The 25,254-nt window shown below is 45.5% G+C and overlaps 1 protein-coding gene and 1 pseudogene across 1 annotated transcript; both read left to right on the forward strand.

The window, feature by feature from the left end:
• Positions 1-559: 559 nt before the first annotated feature.
• Positions 560-21,421, forward strand: Mgst2 (microsomal glutathione S-transferase 2). The gene is made up of 5 exons (XM_051156826.1): positions 560-762; positions 5,076-5,175; positions 16,304-16,374; positions 20,466-20,547; positions 21,122-21,421. The coding sequence occupies exons 1-5, from the start codon at positions 705-707 to the stop codon at positions 21,252-21,254; spliced, it is 444 nt and encodes a 147-aa protein (XP_051012783.1). The 5' UTR covers positions 560-704; the 3' UTR covers positions 21,255-21,421.
• Positions 3,862-3,987, forward strand: LOC127199663 (uncharacterized; annotated as a pseudogene).
• Positions 21,422-25,254: the final 3,833 nt, after the last annotated feature.

Genomic DNA, 25,254 nt, shown 5'->3' on the forward strand with positions numbered 1-25,254 from the left:
GAGCTTCGCTTCACCTTCTAGATGTGGTTAAACACTTCAGGACCCTAGAGCAGCAACAAATGTGTGAGGGCCAGAGGGCCAGCATCCCCAGTGACAGAGAGTTGAAAAAGACATAATAGGACAGAGCAAATGCATAGGGCTTCAAGGGGCTTTGAGCTTTTATTTATTTTTCTTTCTTTTGTTTTTTCTTAGAAGCTGGAGTTGAGGAACTGGGAGAGATCAGTAGGAGGGGTCTCCATATTTGTTGTTCAAAAGGAAGACAGTAACTCAGTAGGCAGTAGAGTGAATCTGAAGTCAGTATGTGTGTGTGTGTGTGTGTGTGTGGTATGTGTGTATGTTGTGTATGTGGTTTGTGCTGTGCGTGCGTGCGTGTGTGCGTGCGTGGGTGTGTGTGTGTGTGTGTGTGTGTGTGTGTGTGTGTGTGTGTGTGTTATATGTGTTGTAGGGTGTGTTCAGAAAGGAACAGATATGGATGTGTGCCAGACGCCCAGCCTTGCCTGCCTCTGTGGTTTCTGTTCCGGTGCAAAGGTTGTTACTCAGCCTCGGATCCTGGTTTTTTTTTTCTTTCTTTCCCAACACTGTTGACTCAGTTCTGTTGACTTTATAAGGGAGAAGATCAGCCCTTCAGGGCCCTAAAGTGCCTATATTCTTCAGGCGGCTTCTGACAAACAGTTCTGTGAAATTGACCAGAGCGTGAAAGAAAGATGGCAGGGGATTCAATCCTTCTGGCTGCAGTCTCCCTTCTCTCTGCCTGTCAGCAAAGTAAGAAGACAGGAAATGTGTGTGTGTGTGTGTGTGTGTATGCACGCATGAGTGCCTGAGTGAGTGAGAGTGTGTGAGTGTGTATGTGAGAGAGAGGTGGGGGAGGGACAGGGGAAGAGAGAGGGAGGGGGAGGGAGAGGGAGAGAGATACTCCAATGTTTGGGTATCATGTCTTTGTTTAGTTGGTAATCCAGATTGCTCAGGGTGGCCTACCCCCTCCTTCCCTGAGATGGGTAGAATTTGGGAATGTTCTAGAGATTCGTTCTCTCAGGGATGTGGTGGGCCTCAGAGTCCAGTGACTGCATCATCTGTGGTGACCGTTTACATCCCAGTGCAGGGGAGCAACAGGAATTTCAGGAAAGGGTTTGAGCACATGAAAGTGGTGATGACAAATATCCATTAGGAGTGTCCACCAGGAAACTGTTCCTGTTTCTAAACTTGCCTGTAAATATTTAGCTTTTTTTTTTTTTTTTTAAGAGAAACTGCCATGGTCATCAGGGTAAAGTAATGCAGGAATATGGAGTTTAGATTAAGTAACAAATTCTAAACATTGTAACATCTCCCCACTAGAATGACTCGGCACCCTCTCTGCCTGGTTACATGCCTTACATGCGTAGCAGACAGAGTCTCTTACTAAGAATATTCTTCCTGGGGTGTATGTTTTTGGAACCAGGGCTGAGAAACTGCGGACAGCCACACACGGCCGGCTGGAAGCAAAAGTCTGCTTTGCTTAGTGCCAGAGCCAGGTCTTCACAGTCCCTCAGAGGCTAGCTAGCCAGTCAGCTTTGTGGATGAGGGGAAAAACCTTAAACCTTCAAACACGTGTTTCGTTTAGCAGCTTTTGTTAAGTAGAGCAGGTGTTTGCTACCAAGCACAGGAGACAGCATGCTCTGCTCTTGTAGTTGCAGAGCAGGCGGGGACAAGGGCTACGCGTCCCCATCGACAGAGGCTGTCTCCTCACAGAGAGCCTTTTGTGTGCTGACTCACGCTGAGGACACTGTGAACTGGGACTGGAAGATAGGTCATTCAATGGTGAGGGAAAACTATGGCTGTGGCAGAGAGGGGGGGGGGGGGGAGGGAGGGGGAGGGGAGGGAGGGAGGGAGGGAGGGAGGGAGGGAGGGAGGGAGAGACAGACAGACAGACAGACAGAGAGACAGAGAGACAGAGAGACACAGAGAGAGGTACTGTTTAGTTAGCCACTTCAACAGAAGTTCATTGTTCACGGAACTTGGACACCTTGTGCCAAGGTACAAACAGCTCAGGCCTTTAAAGACAGACCCACCCGGATCTGTGTGGTCCAACCTTCCGTAAGCTGACTGTTTGCTGGCTAGGATATTCTTCTCCTCAGCACCGAGAGTTAAACAGAGTCCTGAGTAGGAAGTGCCTCCATGGCGACTGGCTCAGAGTGGGTCCTTACCACTGCTGGTTTCCATCCTAAACTTTGCCATCTGCAGAGAGAAGCTGCTGAAGAGACAAGTGGTTGCCCCCGGGGAGGGATCTATCTGTGACAGAGTGGTCATCAGTGGCGGGGAAGGATGTCCCTTCATTGTCCTTCGCACATGGGCATCCTCCCACCCTCCACAAAAGAGGAAAGATAATGGTGCCCATGCGTGTATGAAGAGAAATTCAGTCTTTCCACAGAATGGATGGAATAGCTTGTCCATGCTTACTGTCGACAGCTGTGATCTTCCTGGGGCCCTGAGCCCGGAGTACAGACTGGGGCTCTGGCCCCAAGCCCAAATGTCCCTTTCCATTTTGGATATTCCCACATCTTTCCCATTTACCGAGCTAGCTCTTTACACTGGCTGGTGTGGTAGACAGATGTTTACCGACTGCAGCTCACAGTCTTGAGAGAAACTGAACTTCCAGAGTGTTTACTCATTGACGAGCCTCTTTGAAGCTCTGGGCTCGTGCGTCACTGCTCACTGCTCACTGCTCACTGCTCACTGGTCAATCACGTAGCCTTCATTGTTTCCAGTGCCTAGGTGTTTCCTCCAGGGCTGTGAAGCAAATTAGGAGAAATGGAACCAGCGCAGGGGTGGGGCGGCATGAGGGGGCGGGGCGGTCCTGGAGGGAGGAGCCAGAAAGGCCGAGTTCCAATTTTCCCCTAGAGGGAAGGAAAGGGACCTGCTCAGCAAGCCCCGCCCTAAGCCAGGCTCAGCTCTGACTGACTTCCTGTCCAAGGGCAAGTGTGCTGATCTGGAAGAAAAACACCTCCATGAATGCTCACACTGGGGAGACTGAAGACTCAAACTTGATGTGGATTTTTTTTTAAAAGGAAGCTATTCCTTTTAACACATCAATGCATCAGAAGCGGATGTTGGAATATTAAAGTGAGACCAAATCATGTTTGAAGCAACTATTAAGGGTATGAAACTGGGGGAGATAACAGGAAGGGAAAGAATAGACGCCAGGAGGTAATTATGACGTAAGAAGGAGAGGAGGGAGCTGGGAGATAATCCAGGTGGTAATGAACTTGCTTTGCATATTCTTGTAATATAAACAGACTAGTAATGGACATAACCATGATTTGACCAACTAACAATTAACTTGTATAGCTCACTTATCCTAAACAGCCTGCAATAGCACTTTCAAAGTATTGGAAGTAAACCTTGTATTCTACTTGAGCTATAATGGGTACAATACCTGAGTAGAAATATATATATATAATATGTGTGAAAGAATAATCTTAAATTTGAATTCCGTACCAATGTATCAAAATTAAACTTATTTTGCACCAATATACAAAATTCTATACCAATGAATTAAAAATAACTTTGTGAGTAACAATTAAGGCTTTAAGTTGAGGAGTAGATTGACTAATCTATTTTTTGTCCTATCATCCCTATATATTTCTATATTTCCCCTTCTTTCTTTTCAACCCCTCTCTCCAAACCTAAGAAAGAAAGATAAAGGAAAAGAGAGACATCCCTCAGTCCATCCTCAGTTTCTCTCTGAATAAGACCAATAGTGACTTATATCTAACTCCCAATGGAAATAAACATCAGATAGATAGATAGATAGGGTAAAGTAGTTAGATAAGGTCTTCAAAAACCTCAGAGATATACAGAATATGACATTTAAAATGCTTTTTAAAATCACTTTAAAGATTCATTGACAACCCTGGGCCTCTCATAGTGTCCTGTGCTAGAGCAACCCGCGGCCCCGAACCATTGCCTGGCCTCTGCCTGTGGGCTGCTGGCACTGAAGCGGGTCGCACAGTAAGAAAAAAAAAAAAAAAAAAAAGAAAAAAAAGAAAAAAAGAAAAAAAGAAAAAGAAAAAGAAGAAAAAAAGAGAGAGAGAAAAAAAAAGATTCATTGACAATAAGACAGGCTAATTCCTGGCAACACCCAGCCTACCTCAAAGAAGATGATGAGCATCAAAGAATCTCCTTATGGAGACAGGTTCAATGTGGCAAACCAGCCACTGGACAAAATGTCCTCCTTTTGGCCATAGACAGAGTTCTGCCTAAAAATGAGCAAGCTTGGATGCAGGCAGAATTGATGGCCAAACTCTGCCAAGACAGGGCAAGCAAGTCCTCAATAGTTCCTGCCTCACATATATGTCTGTCAGATATATCGGGCCAGAACGCTAAAGATGATGCTCCAACGTCATAGAGAGTTTTGGGTGACTGTCTAGGCAGCACACTGTCTCTGTCATTTTCTCATTTTGGAAGCTGCTAGCCTGCACTCCCTGTATACTGAGGTAATTAATTTTATTTATTCTCAAGTCTCTGATAGGGTTGAAGATCAAATAGCTTAGTTTTACAATTAAGCTTAGTTGTTTAGGAGTTAAGATGTTTTTAGGTTTAGATAGATGTTTTACATTGATAATGACAAGATATGATAGATATTGATTTACATTCAGAATTTTAGACTCACCAAGATAGGAAAGATGTTTTCTTCAAGGCTGCCTAATACAAATAGCCAAAACACTATGAATGTAACACTTATATAATACCTGATTGTTTCGTGCTTCTTCTTGCTATACATAGTTTATTATATATATGTATGTAATAATATATGTATATGTAAAAAATCTTGTTTTGCAAACACAAGGACCTGAGTTTGATTGCCAGAACTCATACAAAGACAAAACAAAACAAAATAAAAAACTGGGCATGATGGTGCAGGCTTGTAATCCCAGTACTAGAGAGGCAGAGGCAGAGGCAGATAAGACCCTGGAGCTCACTGGCCAGTCTGTTTTAATTTGACGATTTCTACTAGGTAGCTGTGGTACCCAACTGTATTCACACTTCTCTGGTGACCTGTGATGTGCCAGACTGTAACATGATGTTCCTTTTCCTTGCAGCTTATTTTGCTTTGCAGGTTGGACAAGCAAGATTAAAGTACAAGATAGCACCCCCAGCAGTCTCGGGGTCCCCGGAGTTTGAGAGGATTTTTCGTGCACAGTAAGTAGCGCTTTTCACACAGGCAGGCCTGCCACAGACAGACAGAGCCTGGCTAGGAGCGGGAGTGATAGAGAAGAGCCTAGGTTCTTTTTCAGTTGTCAGCCACGCCAAAGTCACTCTGCGCCCATCTCAGGCTCCACTCTCAGGAAGCCACCAGTGCATGATATGTACCCAACCTTATTCAGATCTGATAGGGTCTATTTACCCAAAAGGCTGCAATCTAGGAGGAAGAGTGGCCGTGCCTCTAAGCGCAGTGGCTGATCACAGAGGCCTCTCAGCCTCATGAGGGCTCGGGAGACTCAGGGAGAACTAGCGATTTATAAGTTCTTTTCTTCTGCTAACTTGAGGCCCGTAAGGATGAGATGGCCTGAGTCACCTGAGTTTTTCTCAGTGTTTCTGATCATCCTATGCTCCCTACGGTTCTAGACACAGAGAACCTTCTGTCACAAACACCGTGCGCTTGCCTATAGAAGTCAGGGTAGCTTTTATATTTCACCCCCAAAGCCCAGTGCTTTGGAAACCATTGTCTTTATCAGTACTTACTCATTGCCGGATTATTGTTAGTTTTTAGTTATTTCTTTTTCATGTCCAGCAGTAAGGTTCACCGATGTTTTCCTTGTAGAGTTCTTGTCTCATTTTGGCAATTAAAAAAATTGCACCTTGAATTTAGTTTTGGTAAGGCAAAACCCTTGGGCAGACAACATGGTCTCTTGATCAGCCTCTTGCTCCCAGAAGAATTTTATAGACCTTTCTCTCCCTCACCTTCAAAGTGTATAGGGAACACTGCTGACAGGACACAAGACAACTTTAAGTAACATCAAACCACACAAGGAGAGGTCATTCCCTTCTTAGCTATCTTTAAGTACTTTTGGTATGTTAAGTAGTAGCAAGTATTAGTTTTGTGCCAGTGTGTTTCACACCTGGAAATAATTGTTTATTTTATCAGGGTAGTACGTGTGCACAGCCTGGAAACAATGGATGACCAGTCTTTATTACAAGTCACTGTCCTTTGTGCTCACCTCTTACACCCCCTCCTGTCCCCACATAACCACTGGCATGCACTTGGACTACTTTTGTATTTCTAAACACTGTGATTTCCCCAATGTTTTATTGGCCCACAGTTTTAAGCCTTACTAGTTTAGATCACACTATTCTTTCTTCGTCTTCCTGTAGTTGAGTCCCTATTTTGCCTTGAGCCCAGAGCCAGTGTTTGCAGCACTGTGATTAAGTAGGGGATGTCCGAAGTGGGAGCCCACATGGTATTCTGTAATTATATTTCCTTCTTGTGTAGGCTTTAGTTTTCTTAGGGTTAATGGCTGCTTCTTTGTTGCCTTAGCTTTATTCTCAGTTCTTCTGTAGAGCTGAGTCTGCCCTCTGAGTCTGTTCAGACACAGGAGCAACTTGCAAACATCCCTTCCTGCTCTGAGCCAGGTCTGCCTCAATCCTCCTCTTTTTGCTCCAAGTGGAGGATGCTCTAGAGCTGCCACTTGGCTGTTATCCTGTGCCTTCCTGCACCACATTAGGATTTTCTTGTACTCTCTGGATTTGAATCTCCTGTTACCTGGAAAAATATATATATAAATCATAATCCAGGTAATATATATATACACATATTTCTTTTTGTTTTTTGAGACAGCATCTGTCTGTGTAGCCCCTTTGGCTATCCCAGACTCACTTTGTAGACCAGGCTGGCCTTGAACTCACAGTGATCCGCCTGCCTCTGCCTCCCGAGTGCTGGGATTAAAGGTGGGCGCCACCACGCCTGGCTATGATTTTTTTTTCATTACTTTTGTCTCTTACTTTAGTGGAGCACATTTATTAGCTCTCTACCACAGTTATCAATACATGAGATGATCAGGTCACCAAGGAGGAGGATTGATTCTGGTCCCAGTTTTAGACATCTTGATCTGTTGGTTGTATTGTGAGGGATGTGAGTGGCACATGTGTCGTGGTGGAACAAACTCTGTTCACCTTAAGGGCAGATGCAAAACAGAAAGAGTCTAGGCCCTAACCATCCCTTGAAGGGCACACCAGCAATGACCTCAGCCCTTACTACCCCCACTCCCTGAGGGTCACACCACCAACTCTGTAACACATGGGCCTCAGGGGGACTTCCCGATCTGCTCTAAGTGCTTCCTGAGAGGAGCCCAGGTTCGTAGAGTTTTGAGACTTACCTTGTTTGAACAAAGTCTGTCCCAACCTCACATCAGTGATGGACCAGTTAGGTATTTATATTTCCATACTAAACATCTTATACCAGTCAGGCGCAGTGGTGCATGCCTGTAATCCCAGGACTCTGAGAAGCACAAGCAGGAGGATCTCTGAGTTCAAAGCCAGCCTGGGTTCAGGGACAGCCAAAGCTACGCAGAGACACCCTGTCTAGACAAAACCCAAAACCCAAAACCCGTGTACCTTCAGAATTGTGAGACAATTGCTCCATCACTTTCTAGTGTCTTTGGATATTGTTGACATTTGTCTTCTAGGCCTTGCCATGTGGTGTGGGGACAGTGAGGGGCTCTGGGGAGCTCTGTGCCCCACAGACCTCTTCTGCATTATCTCATGCTGAGGCCCAGAGTGGGCCTCCTTATGGCCCAGGAACTCGTGTCCTTCTGTCCCGTGCTTCTTGCTCTGGAACAGAGTCTTTCGTTTTCTTTTGCGTTCAGTCCTCATATTGGGGGGCTCTTGTTGTTCTTTTTGGGGAGTTCCTCGGTTTCTCCTGTTTCCCAGCTGAGAGACTTTCAGTGGCTGTCATTCCAACAGCAGGAGCGTGTTGTTCCTCTCTGCCCTTCTGTTGCTGGTGTTGATGATGTTAAGCTACTATGTCCTTGGGCCTCACGGGTACGATTTGTTCTTTTTCCATTTGAGGATTTCATTAATCTACTTAAAAATTATCTATCTCCGTTTCTGTTTAAATAATACTTGGCAAATTTTAATAATATCAAACCACACAAAATAAGGCCTACCTATTTAAATTTCCCAAGTTCTTACCGACTTCATTATTATCTATTTTGAACTTTGTTTTTCATTTTCACACGTTAAGTACAAATATACATTAAATACATTACATATTCATGAGTGGTTCCATATGCAATGGCTTGGCCTGTATCAGGGAACAAACTAAGAGCCATTGTGGCCTGTACAACCAAGGAAGACGAAAGCTCAACACTAGTTGCATTTGCTTGACAGAGGTTTGCATTCTGGAAACTGCTTATGAGAGCCCAGCATGCAACCACGTGCAAATTGAAACTAGGTTGGCTGACGTAAAGAAGGCCAGGCCTAGTTATACAGCGAGACCCTGTAACCAAGAGTTGGGGGGCAGAGCTCAGTGGTGGATTGGTTGCCTGTGTACAGAGTGCTTTGGGTTCAGCGCCACAAAACACTGACCTCCAACAAAAGAAAACCCCAAAAGAAACTAAGCAACCCCTGGACCCACCTATGCCAACAACCGTGTGTAGGAAACTAGCAAGTGACATGTGCAGAGGCTGAAGGTGGTGAGGGGATAGGCTCACTCTGCCTCTATTGAAACGGCAACTTCCGGTTGGCAGTACAAGGCTTCTAGCAGGTTAGATCTGAGGCCGTCTCTTGCTTCTATTTTCATTCTCACACATTTGATTCTCTTTCAAGTTAGCGTTCTCTCCCTCCCTTTCTATAACTGAACTTTTTTTCGTCCTAGAAATAAAACTGGACACCATTCTAAATATTTCTCTGCAGTTGTTGCTTGTAAAATAAGTCCATGAGCTTAGCTCGTTTGTCAGAAGTTAATTTGTTTGTTTGCTTAACTGCAGTGGGACAGCCTGCGGTCCACAGTGAGACTCTGTAATAATTATGCCTTATAACGGCTTCAGTGGCTGCTGCCTCGCTTCCGTTGGAGGGGACAAGTGGGCAGTTCTACCCTGCTCCCTGTATTTCTTTTTGGATGTTCTACAGTCCTAATCAAGGGCTTGCCTTAAGTTCTAAGGCTTAGGACAAAACCGGCCAATTCAGAATCTATCTGTCAGGGGTATGGCATGCAGGCTTTATGTGAAGAGCCTGGCAGAACTTCCTGGGCCAGTTGTGTCTTTGCGGGCTATGTATCTGTCTCTCCTACGCTGGCTTCCTTAGTTCTGCAGAAGGAATGCAGATTCCTGATAGCTGGACCTTGGTTGGTAGTCAGCCTCAGGAGGAAGAAGTGGCCAAATAAGGGAAGAGAATTTGGTGGCTAGCTTTAAGAATGTATGCAATCTAAGGGTTTTTAGCAAGGCAGAGGGAATTGAGAGGGGCGGGGGAAGAGAACGGCAAAGCCTGCCAGAGTCATGCTTGCCACACTCAGGTGTCTAGAGTCCCCCTTCACTCACTATGTAGTCACAGAGGTCCAGGCTCCTCCACCCAAGTCCTCAGTCTTCTTTCTGCCTGTGGCTATCAAAGGGGAATATGACATAACAGCTACTTAACCGGATGGCCCAGAACTGACATATTTAACCTCTCTCTCCTTCCATTGATAAGAAGTAGCTTTGCTCACATTCAACAAGGCTGGGGATACTGGTCCTGATGGAGCCCCAGCAGCATTGACAGGAGGACACCACATATGCACTTTTATGGAGCTTACACAGTCCTGATCAGAAAGGGGTGGAGAGCCGGGTGGTGGTGGTGCACACCTTTAATCCCAGCACTCAGGAGGCAGAGGCAGGCGGATCACTGTGAGTTCGAGGCCAGCCTGGTCGACAATGTGAGCCCAGCACAGCCAAGGCTACACAGAGAAATCCTGTCTTGAAAAACCAAACCAAACCAAACCAATCCAAACCAACCAAACAAACAAACAGAACCCAAACAAACAAACAACTCCCCCAAAACAAAAAACAAAAACACCTACAAAAAACCAAAAACCAAACAAACCAGAAAGGGGTGGAGTATCATGTTTTAGAACTGACCAGGTTTGAAACTGCCTGCCCACAATTTGACAGTGTCTGCCTCTCACCTCCAACTCCAAAACATGAAAAAACTTTATCTTCTTCCCAAGGCAAGGACCAAATGGTGCTCAGGTCAGAGGCTCTCCCAGCTCCCAGGTCATGGGGTAGTGAGGGATCCCAGCAATGTGCACTGGCCAGCCTGTCTCTACCAACGGATCCCCGAAGGTGATGTGAGTGTGTCATGCCAGGAGCATAGGGAGACACATTTGGATGTCTCCACAGTAAGAAGGCATTGAAGTCACAAGCTGCATCATTTTGTTGGCTGCTAATTTACAAATAGTCCTGATTTTTACCTTTTAGGTGGCATTGGCAACTAGAAGTTCTTTTCCTTCAATGTTAATTACTAATATTAACTTGGAGATCACACATTATATTACACACACACACACACACACAGAGAGAGAGAGAGATAGAGAGAGAGAGAGAGAGAGAGAGAGAGAGAGAGAGAGAGAGAGAGAGAGCGAGCAGAATGCTTATAAAAAGGTTGAGGAGGCCACAGCTCACGGAGGCAGAGAGCTGATATAGATGCAAAGACAGTTGTTACATGTGATCAGATGGGACAACAAGGCACCCAGTGTACAGCTGCTGATGAAATGCAGAGTCCTGCCACACGGGGTCACAGGGCTGAGCCCTAAAGAGGCAAAACACACAGCCTACAGCAATTGGAGGGGCCATCACCTGCCTGATGCGATAGAGGTCACGCCTTGCTGAAGTCCAGGGAACGGCTGGAGTTCTCTGCTTGTGGGTCCCTAGATGCACGTGGTGGGTGGTTGGATGACTGATGGTTGGATGACTGGTGGGTGGGGCTACAGCCTTAGCAGTATTGGGTGTCCTTTTATGGGGTCCAAGTGAGAGTGTTACATCTTCCAGTGGTCTAGTGTGATCGATAAGTCTTGGGCTTGTGTTTTCTAATACGGGTTGGATCTGGCCAAGTACACATATGACCCTGCTTTATTATTTATTTATTTATTTATTTTTTTGGTTTCTTGAGACAGGGTTTCTCTGTGTAGCCTTGGCTGTCCTGGACTCGCTTTGTAGACCAAGCTGGCCTTGAACTCACAGCGATCCACCTGCCTCTGCTTCCTAAGTGCTGGGATTAAAGGCGTGCACCACCACGCCCAGCTGATGCTGTTTTATTTTGATCAACGTGAAAGTCCCAGCACTCAGGAAGGCATAGGCAGGCAGATCTTTGAGTTCAAGGCCAGCCTGGTTTACAAAGCCAATCCCAAATAAAAAGTGCTACCCTTCTATTTGTGGGAGGAATTTGCTCTCAGTCCGTGTGCCTCATGGGCGGTGTCTGTGGGTGGACACAGGCTATTTTCCTCTCTGTGTTCACTAGACATGGAGCCAGATGCTGCTTACAAGCGGGAATCCCCCTGAGCAGGGCACAGCCTGCAGCTGCTGCTCCATAGTGTGGAGGAAAACGGCATGCATGAGCATCACAGTGCCCAGCATCTTCAGGTTTTCTCAGGCTTTTACCGTTTTCTCCCTCAAGCCTCATGTCTCCTATAACATGTTGGTACCAGAAAAACTGGGGCAAATGTATTGGGCGCTGTACTGGTTTCAAAACTTGAAGTTCCACATTCTAGAAAATAACTCAAGTCCTGGCCAAGCAGGACACTTGCTCCCCCTACTGGCCCTTTAGTGACGACCTTCTCAGTTATTCTCCCTGGTGTAGAATTTGAGGGCCCTGGTGACATCTGCTTAAACAGTGAATGTTGCCCCCCCCCCCCCCCCCCCCCCCACTGCCATCTTTCTATAGGGGCATCAGTGTGCAAAGGCCTCAGGGCTATCGCTCATTGGTAGAACATGACTAGACACAGCCTGTTTTTTGTTTTTTGTTTTTTTAATTTGCGGACATACAAGGAAGGGTCTAGACCACAGGTAAGCATCACCAACTCTCTTCATGAAGAGCAATTGACACGGGAGTTTTCTTAAGGATCCCTGTAAGGAGAGTCTGCAGAGTAGCTGTTTAGGTGGCTAGGAAGAGGCTAAAGTTGTTTCCATATTGGGTTGTCCTGTCAGTGAAAACAATTAGCTGTGGCTGGCATAGTCAAGGAGTTTTTAATATTTGGTCTCTTTAGTTCAATGTATCTGGTTATCATGGGGCACACACCGCACCTTATCATCATCTTTCTGTGGGAGCTTTTTGGGGCTCAGAGGTGCTGCTGGTGGGCAAAGGGTGTGGTTTCAGGATAGATGGGTAGAGGAGGTGACAATGAGCCGGTAGAATGGGACGCCATGTGTTTCAAGGTGAACAGACAGCAGCACATAGTAGAGACCCCCACTGGCAGTCAGAGAACTTTTTCCAGTGTTTGAAAGAGGATAACAAGAAACAGACGGGGTTGGGGATTTAGCTCAGAGGTAGAGTGCTTGCCTAGGCAAGCGCAAGGCCCTGGGTTCGGTCCTCAGCTCTGGAAAAAAACAAAACAAAACAAGAGAAACAGACAAACATGCATATTGGTGGCTGTTCATCACAAATGGACTGGATTTGAAGTCGCCTAGGAGAAGCACCTCTGAGTGTGTCTTTGAGGCTGTTTCCTGAGAGGGTCAACTGAGGAGGAAAGACCAATCCTGGATGTGGGTGGCACCACCCCATGGGGTGTGGCCAAGACTAAATTAAGGGTATAAAAGGAAGAAGCCAGCTAGGCAAGCTAAGCATCAGCAGCATCTCTCTCTCTCTCTCTCTGTAGAGGTGGTGGGAACACTTGCTCCCGTCCTGTCACCAGGCCTTCCCTGCTGGAGTGGACTGTCCCTCAGTGTGCTAGACAGAACAACTCCTTCCTTCGCTCACGTGCTGTTGTCAAGCATCTTGTCATGGGAGAGAAGTAAATGTACTGCGTCTCAGAGGGACCAAAGCTTGAGGCACAGTTTGCAAAGGGGGACAAGAGGTCGGCTGAGTCCAGGAGTGACTCCTGCTTATAATAGCACAAGGGACCTATTTCATGGGAGGATACAGATGAAGTAATACTGAGGACCCTGCCTTAGTACTCCAGGCTTTCCATGAGCATATGTGGCACTACAGTCGGTTCTTGCCAGTTGGTCTCTATCTAGCCCCTGTTTACCCTGCATCTAAGCACTAACAATTTCATCTTATCAATTACTTCTGGGAGACTGGGCATTCCTAGGGATACAGTCCCAGCTTCAAGCAGCTGAATGGTTGGCCTCACTGCCCATGGGATTCTCCTTGGGTTCTGGAGCATTGTTCATACCTAGGTGTTCTGGCTAGTTTTATGTCAGCTTGACACAAGCTAGAGTTATCTGGAGGGAGGGAGAAAATGCCTCCACAAGATCCAGCTATAGGGCGTTTTCTTAATTAGTGATTGGTGGGTGAGGGCTCAGGCCATTACAGCTGTCTCTGGGCTGTAGTCCCGAGTTGTATAAGAAAGCAGGCTGAACAAGCCACGGGGAGCAATCCAGTAAGCAGCATCCTTCCATGGCCTCTGCATCAGCTCCTGCCTCCAGGTTCCTGCCCTGTTTAAGTGCCTGTCCTGACTTCCTTCAGTAATGAACTATAATAAGCTGAATAAATCCTTTCCTCCCCAACTTGTTTTTTTTTTTTTTGTTTTTTGTTTTTTTTGTTTTTTTTGTTTTTGTCATGTTGTTTCATCACAGCACTAAGAGTGTGAGATCAAATCCTCAAATCCTGGGGCTTCTTTGGGAGCTTCAGTGGTGGGAGGTGAGGTTCAGGGTCTTCTCTCCAACAGAGCCTTTTTGCCTGAGGCTGGTACTGTCTAGTCTGGAGTCTGTAAGCCTTTGACGAAGGTGATCCATCCATGCTAGGCTGTTCTCCGTGGAGCAGCTCTCCAGCTTGAGGTGCAGGGAGAGACCCACACCAGCCCCTCCATTCTTATCCCTCTTCTTCCAAGAGGCTTTCTTCCTCTTTCAGGCAGGGGCACAAAAGCACATCAGTGTGTCAGCCTCTGTGGACAGACCCCCAAAGAGACCACAGGCTCCCAGAGTCTTCCTTGTAGCGAAACTGGGTGTGGCTAGGAGGCTCTGTGAAGTACCCCTTTGTTCCTCAAACGCAACACCAAGGTCTTTAATTCACTGCAAAGAAAGTCCTTCAAATATGCTTCTGAGGTGTTTAAAATGTCACAGCTAACTTTGAATAAGAAGATGTGGAGTAATTAAGGGTGTATCATGAAACCCAATGACGAATGGGACAGTTAGGTGACATTTCCAAAAGGGGCCAGGAAATTGCCCTGACTGTGGAAAGAGTTACAGCCATCCCGCGCTGTTCTTTTCTCCTGATCTCTGAAAGGGTCCCATGGGAAGGGGCTTGCTGAGAAGTGGGTTTTTAGTTTTAGCTAACCGTCGTAATTCTTCCTAACAAAAATGTATAAAGTGTCTTTTCAGTTAACCTATCACAGCTACTCACAAACTTACAAAACCACCAGAAGCAAAAACATGCCAGGGATGTAAAAAACAAAACAAATGCCGGGAGTGGTGGTACACATCTTAAATCCCAGCACTTGGGAGGCAGAGGCAGGTGGATCGCTGTGAGCTCGAGAGGCCAGCCTGATCAACAAAGCAAGTCCAAGACAGCCAAGGCTACACAGAGAGACCCTGTCTCGAAAAATGAAAAACAAAACAAAAACCATCTTGGTCACTTCTCTGAGTATTAGAGAGCAGTGTTTCTGCTTTGGCTCTGGAGGAGAGCTTCCTTGGGCTACTCAGGGCCCTAAGAGAGCAAAAGATCCTCACTGTTTTGGTGGTGAGGGTAGGACTTTTCATGTGTCGTCCAGGATTCAGCACCAGCCATGGGCTTTATGTGAGGATGGGGTTTGTCAGTTGTTCAGTTTTTCACTTCTATTGAGGAGTAGGAATTGAATTTAGAGCCTTGCACATGCTAGGAAAACATTTCAGCACTAAAATATGCCAGCTCTTAAAAAGATGATTTATTATTATTATTGTTGTTGTTGTTATTATAATAATATTTTTATTTTTGCATATGTGTGTGTCTGTGTGCGTGTGCACATGTGTGTGAGTACCAGCAGAGGCCAGAAGAGGGCACTGAGTGCCTGGATCTGGAGTGACAAGCCACTTATGGGTGCTGGGGACTGAACGCAGGTTCTCTACAAGCGCTGAACGGTCTTCTTCAGCCCCACCCCACCCCCACTTTTGTAGTTTTTGTTTTGAGGTAAGGTCTCACTAGGTAGCTCAGGCTGGTCTTGAACTCACTATAGTCTAGGTAGGGTGTGAATGTACAAATCTCCTGCCTCAGCCTCCCAAATAGCTGAGGTGGCAGGCATGGGTCACCAGGCTCAGAAATGACACATTATTCTTACTTGGCTTCAAGTGATATTCAGATGACCACTGAGAATGATGTCTTCTATGGTTGAGCTGTCTGCCAATAAGACAGAGCTAAGCAGATGACTATTGCATCTCCCCTTTCCCAGTGGCTCCCAGAGAACTATTCCCTTGTGCTTAAAATAGTATCAAAAATTTCCATCTGACTTTCCCGCAAATAGAGACAATGGGATGCTACTTCTACTAACGCTAAGTTTTACTTCCAGTCTATGATTGTTTTGCCTATATGTATAGCTGTCCAGTGCTTGTGTGCCTGGTGCCCACAGAGACCAGAAGAGGGTCTTGGACTTCCTGGAACTAGAGTTTCAGACAGTTGCCACATGAGTGCTTGGAATTGAACTCAGGTCCTCTGCAAGAGCTGTCAGTGCCCTTAAAAGCACATCAGTCAACTGGCTCTTGGGTCTTAACCTTCCCATTGCATAGGATAGGAATTAAATGTGTTCATTTTTTTACTTCAGAAGCTTTTGGGGGAATTATTTAAAGCCTCAAGTGGAAAGCTATGGGTTTGGGGAACTTTTAATAAGAAATCTTTTTGATGTGAATTGAGTAGCCTCTCGGGTTACTCAGAAGCACAGAATGATATTTAGGCTCCAGAGGCCCGACTCTTAGAAATGAGCCACGATGCGCTTCACCAGTGACGATTTGTGTGTAAGAGACTGATTCTTAGCCCAGTTCTGCTGCTTGAGCAACGTCTGACTCTCACCTTGAAAGACTCATTTTAAGTGGAAAGGTCCTTTAAATTCCTTACGTAAGTTCTTGTATTACTCTTCTTTGAATAGATTGAATGCTCACCTGCAGATGGAAAATCAATACATTAGTGCATGTTTCTTCATGAATTAAGGTTTATGTTTATTTTTTTTCTCTTGCAGCCAAAATTCCTTGGAGCTTTATTCCATATTCATCGTAATTCTGTGGATGGCTGGATGGTATTTCAATCAAGGTAATTATGAGAACATGTCAACTCATTTCAAAGATGACTGCGGTGTTTAAACACAATTAAGGGGCAGACAGGTGACCATATGGCTACTGACGCTGGGAATTACTTTAAATATAAGAAGCAGTGCCTGTGCACATCCAAGTTATAGGTGTGCTAACATGGCTTCAGTGTGAATTAAAAAACAAACCCAAACACCAGCAATTGGATGAATACTCAGGGATAAAAAAAAAAAATGACATGAACCTTATCTTCAAATCTAATATTTTAACTGGATGCTCAGAACACAGAAAGCAATTCCCTCTTGCAACAGCCATGTTTATGGAGCACCCACTCACTGTGTGCCAGGTTGTTTTCTGAAGCTCATAGATTTGTAGGATTTAAAACTTTCATATGATACAGAGTCAATAATTGGCTCCTCCTTTACATAGGAGGAAATTGAGGCACACAGATGTTAAGTAAGTTGTCTAACCTGATATTCGCCAATTTGGAGAAAATCTTCCATTTGAGGACATAGCAGGTCTGTTGATATTTGTCCCAACAGCCTACATCCCAAGGGTCCAGAAGGACATGGTGCTATACCTTGGATGCCACAAGTTTGCAGGTGTGCCCTTTCTATTTGGCTGAGGTGTCCTTGGTGAGCTGAGGGCTTTGTGTATCTATGTTTGGGGGCTGAGCCATCATGGATACCCTAGCTAGAGAAATAGGGTCCCCTTTGATTCCTGGTAACTGGATGTGTATATGGCTGCTAAGACTTAAATAAGCTAAAATCCAGGTGGTCCCAAGGCACCCTCATCAATCTCTTTCTTGCACTTTTGACTGTCAGCCAAGGAGCTCAGATGCAATGACCTTTATAGGATGACTTTTTAGCTCTACTCAGCCCGCACTTTTGTTCCTTAATGGCGCGAGGGAAAGTGGCTGCTCCTTTTCATCTTAGGACACATTAACAGCTAATAAGGGTAGTGCCTTTAGATAATGGGGCTCTGCCTCTGTCTCTTGACCCTCCAGATTTCCCCATGATGGGCTGAGTGAGGCTGACTGCCTAGCAGGAAGGGGTCCTTGGGTATCTTGTATCTCTTCTCTCCCAAAGTAAGTTGCCTCCTAAGGAGCCACTGCCTGCCCTCTGGCTTTGGGTGGAGCATTCAGGAGGCTGGATAGTAATTCTCAGCAGAGGGAGAGCCCAGACTCTTCACCATCCTCAGATGCCAGGCAGCTCTGCCACTACTCTGGGTCCCCTTGTTCTCATCATCTGGCGCCTTCTCCCTCGAACAGTATCATCAGAGCCCTTTCTAAGAAAACAGAACTCCCCCAGTTCCCCTCAGCCCCATGTTGCCCTTCAGCTTTCCCACAACACTTTCCATCCCACAGTTTTTTCCCCTCTCCATCTCTTGTCTTTCTTATTGATAGAATTAAGGTGCTGGGGAGATGGCTCAGTCCTTAGAGTGCCGGCCATAAAGACTTGGGTTCTGATCCCAGCATCCACACAGAAAGCCGGCACAGAGGCACATGTATCTGTAACCCAGCAATGAGAAGGGAGGAGGGAGACAGGTTCTGGCCAGTGAGCTACAAGTTCAATGAGAGACCTTGGCTAAAAATAAATAAATAAATAAATAAATAAATAAATAAATAAATAAATAAAGTGTGTGTGTGTGTGTGTGTGTGTGTGTGTGTGTGTGTGTGTGTGTGTGTGTATGATAGTGACTAAGAAACCTGACATTAATTTCTGGCTCCCATATGTACACACGTGCAAGCACACACACATGTACACGTACCCACATGGACATGTACATCATGCGATACACACACACACACACACACACACACACACACACACAACTCTATCATACAAAGGATCAGCTGTGGGTACACAAGAAGTTTTTTTTTTTTTCTTCATTTTACCTTCGTGGTGTGCTGAAGATCAAACCCAAAGAACTGGGCATGCTGGCCAAGCACTCTGCTGAGCTACAGCCCCACCTAGAATAATACATTCATAAAGTCACGTAACTGCTAACCAAATCCCTAGACAAACACCTGGCGTATACTGGGGGGAAAAATCTTAGTGACCAAGTAAAACAGTGAATTTACTTTTATCCAGTACATCACAGTCTCAGACAGAGGCTCTGTAACCGTGGCTCTCAACCTTCCTATTGCTGCGACCCTTTAACACAATTCCTCATGTTTTGGTGACCTCCAACTATAAGATTATTTTTGTTGCTTCTTCATAACTGTAATTTTGCTATTGTTATGGACTGCCATGTAAATAGTTGTGATTTCCGATGGTCTTTGGTGACCCCCATGAAACAGTCATTCAGCCCCAAAGGGGTCTCGACCCATAGGTTGAGAACCACTCGCTGCTCTAGACATTCAGCTTGCGTCTGTGAGGTGCCGAAGAAGAGGCCTCATTTAGAGAAGACATCAGTATTTGACTGGTCAGGATGCCGGCACATCACACTGTGCTTTGCGTACTTGCGGGGCTAAAACTGAAATGTGGGGAGATGTATATTGATCTTAGGTGTTCAGGGAAGTTTCACAGAAGAACATACTTGTGGGAATCAGTTCCCTATCAAGCTGTGCAGCGTGGCCAGCACTCAGGAAGTCAACTCTTGCCCCTGCGCCCGTCAGTCTCACTCCTTCCTCTCCACTCTGGGTGTTCCATAGTTTGGTTTTTCCCATTCTAGAGCTTCATGTGGTTGGAATAATACAACTCATTCTGGGGTGTAGTGCTTCATCCCACAGGAAAGTGCTACTGAGGTGCACCGTGTTGCTGGGAATACATTTCTTTTCATTCCCTGTGGAGTGGCAGTGCACTGAGCGATTATACCATCCATCAAGTCTCCTGATGGTGAACTTCCGGACTATTCCGCCTTTTGGTTACTATGAAAACATAATTCATAGTCATGATGACCAATCATAGTTCTCATAATGTTCTCCGATAGGTCTCTTTGCGGACATGCGCCTTTCTGTTTCTAGAGTAAATACGCAGGAATAGAATAATTGGGTTAAATGATACTTTAATTTTACAAGAAACATCCAAAACTTTCCCTAAAGGGGCTATGTGAACTTGCATCCTACCAGTGATGGGCATGGATTCCAGCCATTCTATACTTTTACCATTTTATATTGTTGGTCTTTAAAACTCTAGCCATGTTGGGTGGAGTGGCATATGCCTTTAATGCCAATACTCAGGAGGCAGAGGCAGATGGATTTCTGGGTTAAAGGCTGGCCTTGTCTACACAGTTCCAGGAAAGCCAGGACTGCACAGAGAAACTTTATCTCAAAACAACCAACGAACCAAACCAAAACAAACCAAAACAAAACCAACAATAAACAAATAGAAATAAAATCTAACTATTCTGCTGAGTGCTTGAAGACCACATCTCACTGTGGTTTAAACACATTTAAAAATGAGCCAGGCATGATGGCGCATGCCTTTAATCCCAGCACTTGTGAGGCAGAGGCAAGCAGATTGCTGTGAGTTCCAGGCTAGCCTGGTCTACAAAGCTCCAGGACAGCCAAAGTTAACACAGAGAGACCTGTCTTGAAAAAAAAAACAACAAAACAAACAAACAAACAAAACCCATTTAAAATTAGTTACTTTTTTCTTATTACTATTACTTGTGTGTGCCCCTGCTATGTGCATGTTGAAGTGTGTGTCACAGAGCCCACATGGAGATCATAGGACAATGTTGTGGACTGTGGTCTCTCCTTCCCCTTTTACTGGCTTCTGGAGATTGAACTCAGTAGCCATGCTTTTTGCTGGAAGCTGGCCTCTACCCACTGAGCCATCGCACTGGCTCTCAGTGCAGTTTTAACTAGAAGTTTGCTGACCTTGAACTGTGTTGAAACATTTTCCATGCGATTTCTGGCACACTTATTTATCGTCTAGTGTAATTGTGTACTGATGTAAGTAAGTAAACATATTTCTCTTATTTAGAGAGGTTGTTTTTCTTTTATTATCATAAGAATTCTATATATTTTCTGGGCACATATATTTTGTCAGGAAAAATGTTTTGATGATACTTTCTCAGTATCCACACTTTATTTTGAGAAACACTCATTCAATTCTATAAATTTTCTTTGTTTTATTTCTCTCGTAGTCTTTGCAACCTGTCTGGGTCTCATGTATCTGTATGCCCGTCACAAGTATTTCTGGGGCTATGCAGAAGCTGCTGACAAAAGGTAAGGAAAGCCTAACAGTGGCAGATGTGTGCAAGGTGTGGTAGGGTTAGTTTTCTGTTCCTGAGAGACACTAAGAACACATGAGTATTGGTGATCAAAATGACAGATTTTTGCCTGAGGCCAGTTTTGCCAAACCACACAAAGGCATGAGATGAGAAAATAAAAGTGTGAACCTCTTTATTGCCCATGGGCTCTTGTTTGTTTGTTTTTTTCCTAGACAGGGTTTCTCTATGCAACCCTGGCTTTACTTTGGAACTCGCTTTGTAGACTAGGCTGGCCTTGAACTCACAGAGATTGCTTGTCTCTGCCTCCTGGCAGCACATGGACTCTTAATCTGGCAAGAATTCTGCATTGTTTCTAGAGAGTGTTTAGGCAGGTAACTACCGTGTGCAGGGGCCAGCTGACCTTTGTGGCTTGGCAGCCCTTTTACTTTTCATGATGAGCTACATCTATCTTTCAAGCAGCCTAACATAGAAGTTCTGAGCGGTTCCGACAATGAACAGTCTTTGCGAGGACCACGCGGTCCTCATCATAGCCCAGTTTGCTACCTTTCTCCTTCATGTTCACTCTGCAGGATCGCTGGCTTCAAGCTGAGCCTGGGGATTTTGGCATTGATGACTGTCCTAGCTATCCTGGGGGTAGCAAGCGGATTCCTAGATGAATACCTGGACCTCCATGTTGCGAAGAAACTGAGGCAACCCTTCTAAAATGTTCTCTTCCCTTCTCGTGCTTGGAGAGGCTGCCACCAACCCTGAAAACAGTGTGACGTCATGTGTTAAATAAAACGTGGAAAACGTTTCTTCTGTTTTGCTGTGGCTTTGTGGAATCACTCCCTTTGCAGACTGAGGCCTTGCTTGAGATGAGTTCCCCTGTGTGGGCCTACCCCTACAATGGGTGAATCATTGCTGGGCCTTCACTTTAGAAATGTGTGTTGAGGGTGTGACTGTTTCAGTGAGGGCAATGCTGGACCCATGTGCTGGCATGTATGTGGGTCATCACTACAGCCTCTGACATGGCTTTGTCCTAATGAAGAGTCCCAGGCAGAAGTAGCTCAGGCAGTTGGACCCTCAGCGCTGGCTACAGCAGAGCAACGAAATAGCCAGAGAAGAGAGTCATCAACTAACAGCATGGGACAAACCCAGCAGTGAAGGTTTGCTACATAAAGAGTGGAGGAAAAAGCAAAACATCACATCGTTTTAAGGATTCCCCTAAGGGACCTGAGAATTCACGTCTCTCGGCAGAGGAAGCCGGGTCCTGCTGACTGGTAGACTCTGACCTGGTTTCTAAGGCACATGTGTGTCTTGTGGGGTTAGTGGCTGTCTTGTCTTGGTGTGCAGTCACCACCTGGCACTATTCATTTGATAGTTCGGTTTCTCTTCTGGCTTACAGCCTCAGAGACCTTAGGAAAAAGAATCTAGGCTCATCCGCGAGGCAAAGCCTTCTGTCAGCAGGCTCTGTGTAGGCGCCTTCCACATGCTCTTTAATGTTACTAGGCTATGAATAATAGAAAAGGATGTGAGAAATAACAGTGCCTCCCGAATAGCAAGAGGAGTTGACAGCCTCCTGGACAGCCTGGACACCACAAAGCTTATTGGTAAGGGGACATTTGGGCTGACGTCTAGTTCCACAATTGCTAGGTTCATGACTTTGGACAAGGTCCCCGCAAGGTATATGGCAGGAACTGAGCACTCCAGAGCCATAAGACTATTGTCTGTCCTGTCACGTGCTGAGTACAGCACAGGACCTCAGCATCTGCAGCTCTGACCTTCATTTTCTCTTAGTTAAAATAGCGCTAATCCTTACAAATGCCACACTGAGCATAGTTTTTTGTTTTTGTTTTTTTTATTTTTAAAAAGCCCCCCAGCTTATTTACTGCATCCACATGTGATTTGGAAGAAAAAAAACTTTTCAAAATTTTAAGACCTTAAAATAACTTCTATTTTGACTTAATTATGTGTATTCTCATACACACATGTATGCTCATGTACACATTCGCACACTCATACACACACATGTACACTCGTGCACATGCACAAAGGTGGTTAAATGCATGTGGAAACAGGCGGAGGGTGTGCCAGGCTTTCAAAACTTTGAATCTGTGGCTATGACGATGGAATTAGTTTTGTTCTAACCCATCGCCACCAGGGAACCTCTTTAGTATTTTAATTACTACCAAGTTGGCCCATAAGACCCTTGGTAGAGCTCATCCCCTCCACAACGGATTTCATTCTCTCTGGTCAAAGAGATGTTGTTTTTGAGACAGGTCTCAGGATGTCCTTGATTTCATGAACCTTCCCCCTCAACTTTCCCAGTGCCTGGCGAGCAGCCCCTGCTTAGTCTGACAGTTGTACAGTTATTTCTTTGTTAGTAAATTTGACAAACTTTATACCCAGAGGTCAGATTTATTATCTGGAAACAACGTCATGAGAGGACCGATGGACGGAGATCTTCCTTTAGTCTACTGGTGAGGCCTTAGAAGGCGTGCAGACCCAAGGGCAGCGATCCTCGATAAATCCCGAGTAGGGAGACGGCACAGCAATGGAAGTCCTTGGTGAGACTTGGCTGTGGAGTAAGAACTAGAAACTACGAGGGAAGGCATGCTGGGTGTGGTAGGTGTTTTAATGACACCGTGCTTAGGGCAGAGAATGCTCTGTGCTGTTCCATGCTGAAGTGCTGAGAGGGGAGTGGTCACAGGGGCCATGACTGGCTTTGAAATGAGACCCAAATTATGTATAACAAGTACTTATGGCAAAGTAGTGCCCCCGGCTAAACTGAGTTGATGGTTGGAGACACTCTTTCTGTTTCCCTGATGGCTTGGAAGTGATTGAAGTTTTAAATCTTTTTATTTTTATTTTATTTTTTATTTTTCAAGACAAGGTTTCTCTGTGTAGCCTTGGCTGTCCTGGACTCACTTTTGTAGACCAGGCTGGCCTCGAACTCACAGCGATCCTCCTGCCTCTGCTTCCCAAGTGCTGCAATTAAAGGCATGCACCACCACACCTGGCCAAAATTTTAAATCTTGAAGAGAGGCTGAAACCAACCAACCAACCAACCAACCGACTGACCAGGGTTTCCACAGCTCTAAAGTTTCTTTTGTTCTGTGTAAGAGATGTGATGGGGACGTAATGGCTTTGCCGGACACATTAGTGTTGGCCTATGCACGGGCTTGGAAGCTGCAGTAATTACTGCTTCTCATGGAGGTGAGATGGAGACCTGAGGCAGGTGGGCCGTAGAATCACAGAAGGCATCTCCTGCCCTCTGAACTGAATGAGAGAGGGGAGGATGGAAAGAAGCCAATCTAACAAAAAGAAACCGAGAAGACATGGGTCACATAGAGTCTGTTCCTTCCCAAAAGACTTTGTCCTGTTTTGTTTCCATGGTTGGACATCAAAATATGTCCAAAACATCACTAATAAAATAATCACATAATTTCTCCCCCCCCCCCCCCCATTCCCCTTTCTCAGGCACAGTGTTTGAGTCTGGGGATTTTCCTTAATCCATGAAGAAGTCACGCATGTCTCGTATGTCCAGTGACTTCCTAGGAATCTACAAGTTGTTGTCTCTTCCTCCCCCATCCCCACTGCACATTGGGACTGCTCAAGATGTCATAGCAACCAGAAGGTTGCACATCAGAAACGTTTTCGTTTTTTGAGACAGGATTTAAAAAAAAAGCAATCAATTAATTTATTATGTATGCAGTGTTCTGCTTGCATGTGCACCTCCCAGCCAGGAGAGGGCACCAGATCTCATTATAGATGGTTGTGGGCCACCATGTGGTTGCTGGGAATTGAACTCAGGGCCTCTGGAAGAGCAGACAGTTCTCTTAGCCTTTGAGCCATCTCTCCAGCCCCTTGTCACAGGGTTTTACTATGTTGACCAGGGTAGCCTCACACTCAGAGAAATCCACTCGCTTCTGCTGGGATTAAAGGTGTGTGCCACAGCGCTCAGCGAAAGAACAAAGAACTGGATCAGCGGGACAGTTTTGCCATGACTTGCATATGAGCCACACACAGGAAGGAGGAGGGTAGACTCTAAGTGCCAGTGCTGCAGTTGCCATGCCTGCGGAGCAGGTGCAGGTGGCAGAGGGGAGGGCATTTGTTATGCCCAGTGTTTTAGCAAGGGGTTGGATGGTAACCATGGCTTGGGTCCAATTATTTCAAAAATCCTGCACTCAGGAGATGACTAATGTTCATACTGGCTCTTGAAACCACATTTTTTCTTTTCTTCCTGAGACAGGGTTTCTCTGTGTAATAGCCCTGGCTGACCTGGACTCCATGGACCAGGCTGGCCTCACAGAGATCCTCCTGCCTCTGCCTCTAGAATGCTGGGAATAAAGGCGTGCACCACCACTGGCTGGTGAAACACAAAATCTTAAGAATTAGATGGTGCCCCAGGCCCACCCCAATACTGTCTTGACTCACAGGATTAATCAGTTCTTCGCATTTTCTAGACTGGCATCTACAATCGTCTTGTAGAATCCTCCTAGGCACATGGCAGATGCCTGGGAAATGTTTACACATGAGCTTCATACCACACGTTCAGTTTTATCTTAATAAAATTATAGATTTATTTGTTTTTAAGAAGAATTGTATTCCACTCCTCCAGTGCCCAACATATTTTAATATAAATTTAAAGTGAGGAGTCATCATTTTTCTTAGAGCTTCGCGTTTTCACCCTGTTGTCTGCTCCCTCTCTCAGTCTCCCTCC

This window comes from Acomys russatus, chromosome 15 (assembly GCF_903995435.1).
Source record: "Acomys russatus chromosome 15, mAcoRus1.1, whole genome shotgun sequence".
Lineage (NCBI taxonomy): Eukaryota > Metazoa > Chordata > Mammalia > Rodentia > Muridae > Acomys > Acomys russatus.

Excerpts from the sequence above, each read along its gene's own strand:
- Mgst2 (XM_051156826.1), top strand. The coding sequence starts at position 705 with ATGGCAGGGGATTCAATCCTTCTGGCTGCAGTCTCCCTTCTCTCTGCC. Across the intron at positions 763-5,075 it reads TCTCTCTGCCTGTCAGCAAA|CTTATTTTGCTTTGCAGGTT; the intron begins GTAAGAAGACAG and ends TTTTCCTTGCAG. Across the intron at positions 5,176-16,303 it reads GAGAGGATTTTTCGTGCACA|CCAAAATTCCTTGGAGCTTT; the intron begins GTAAGTAGCGCT and ends TTTCTCTTGCAG.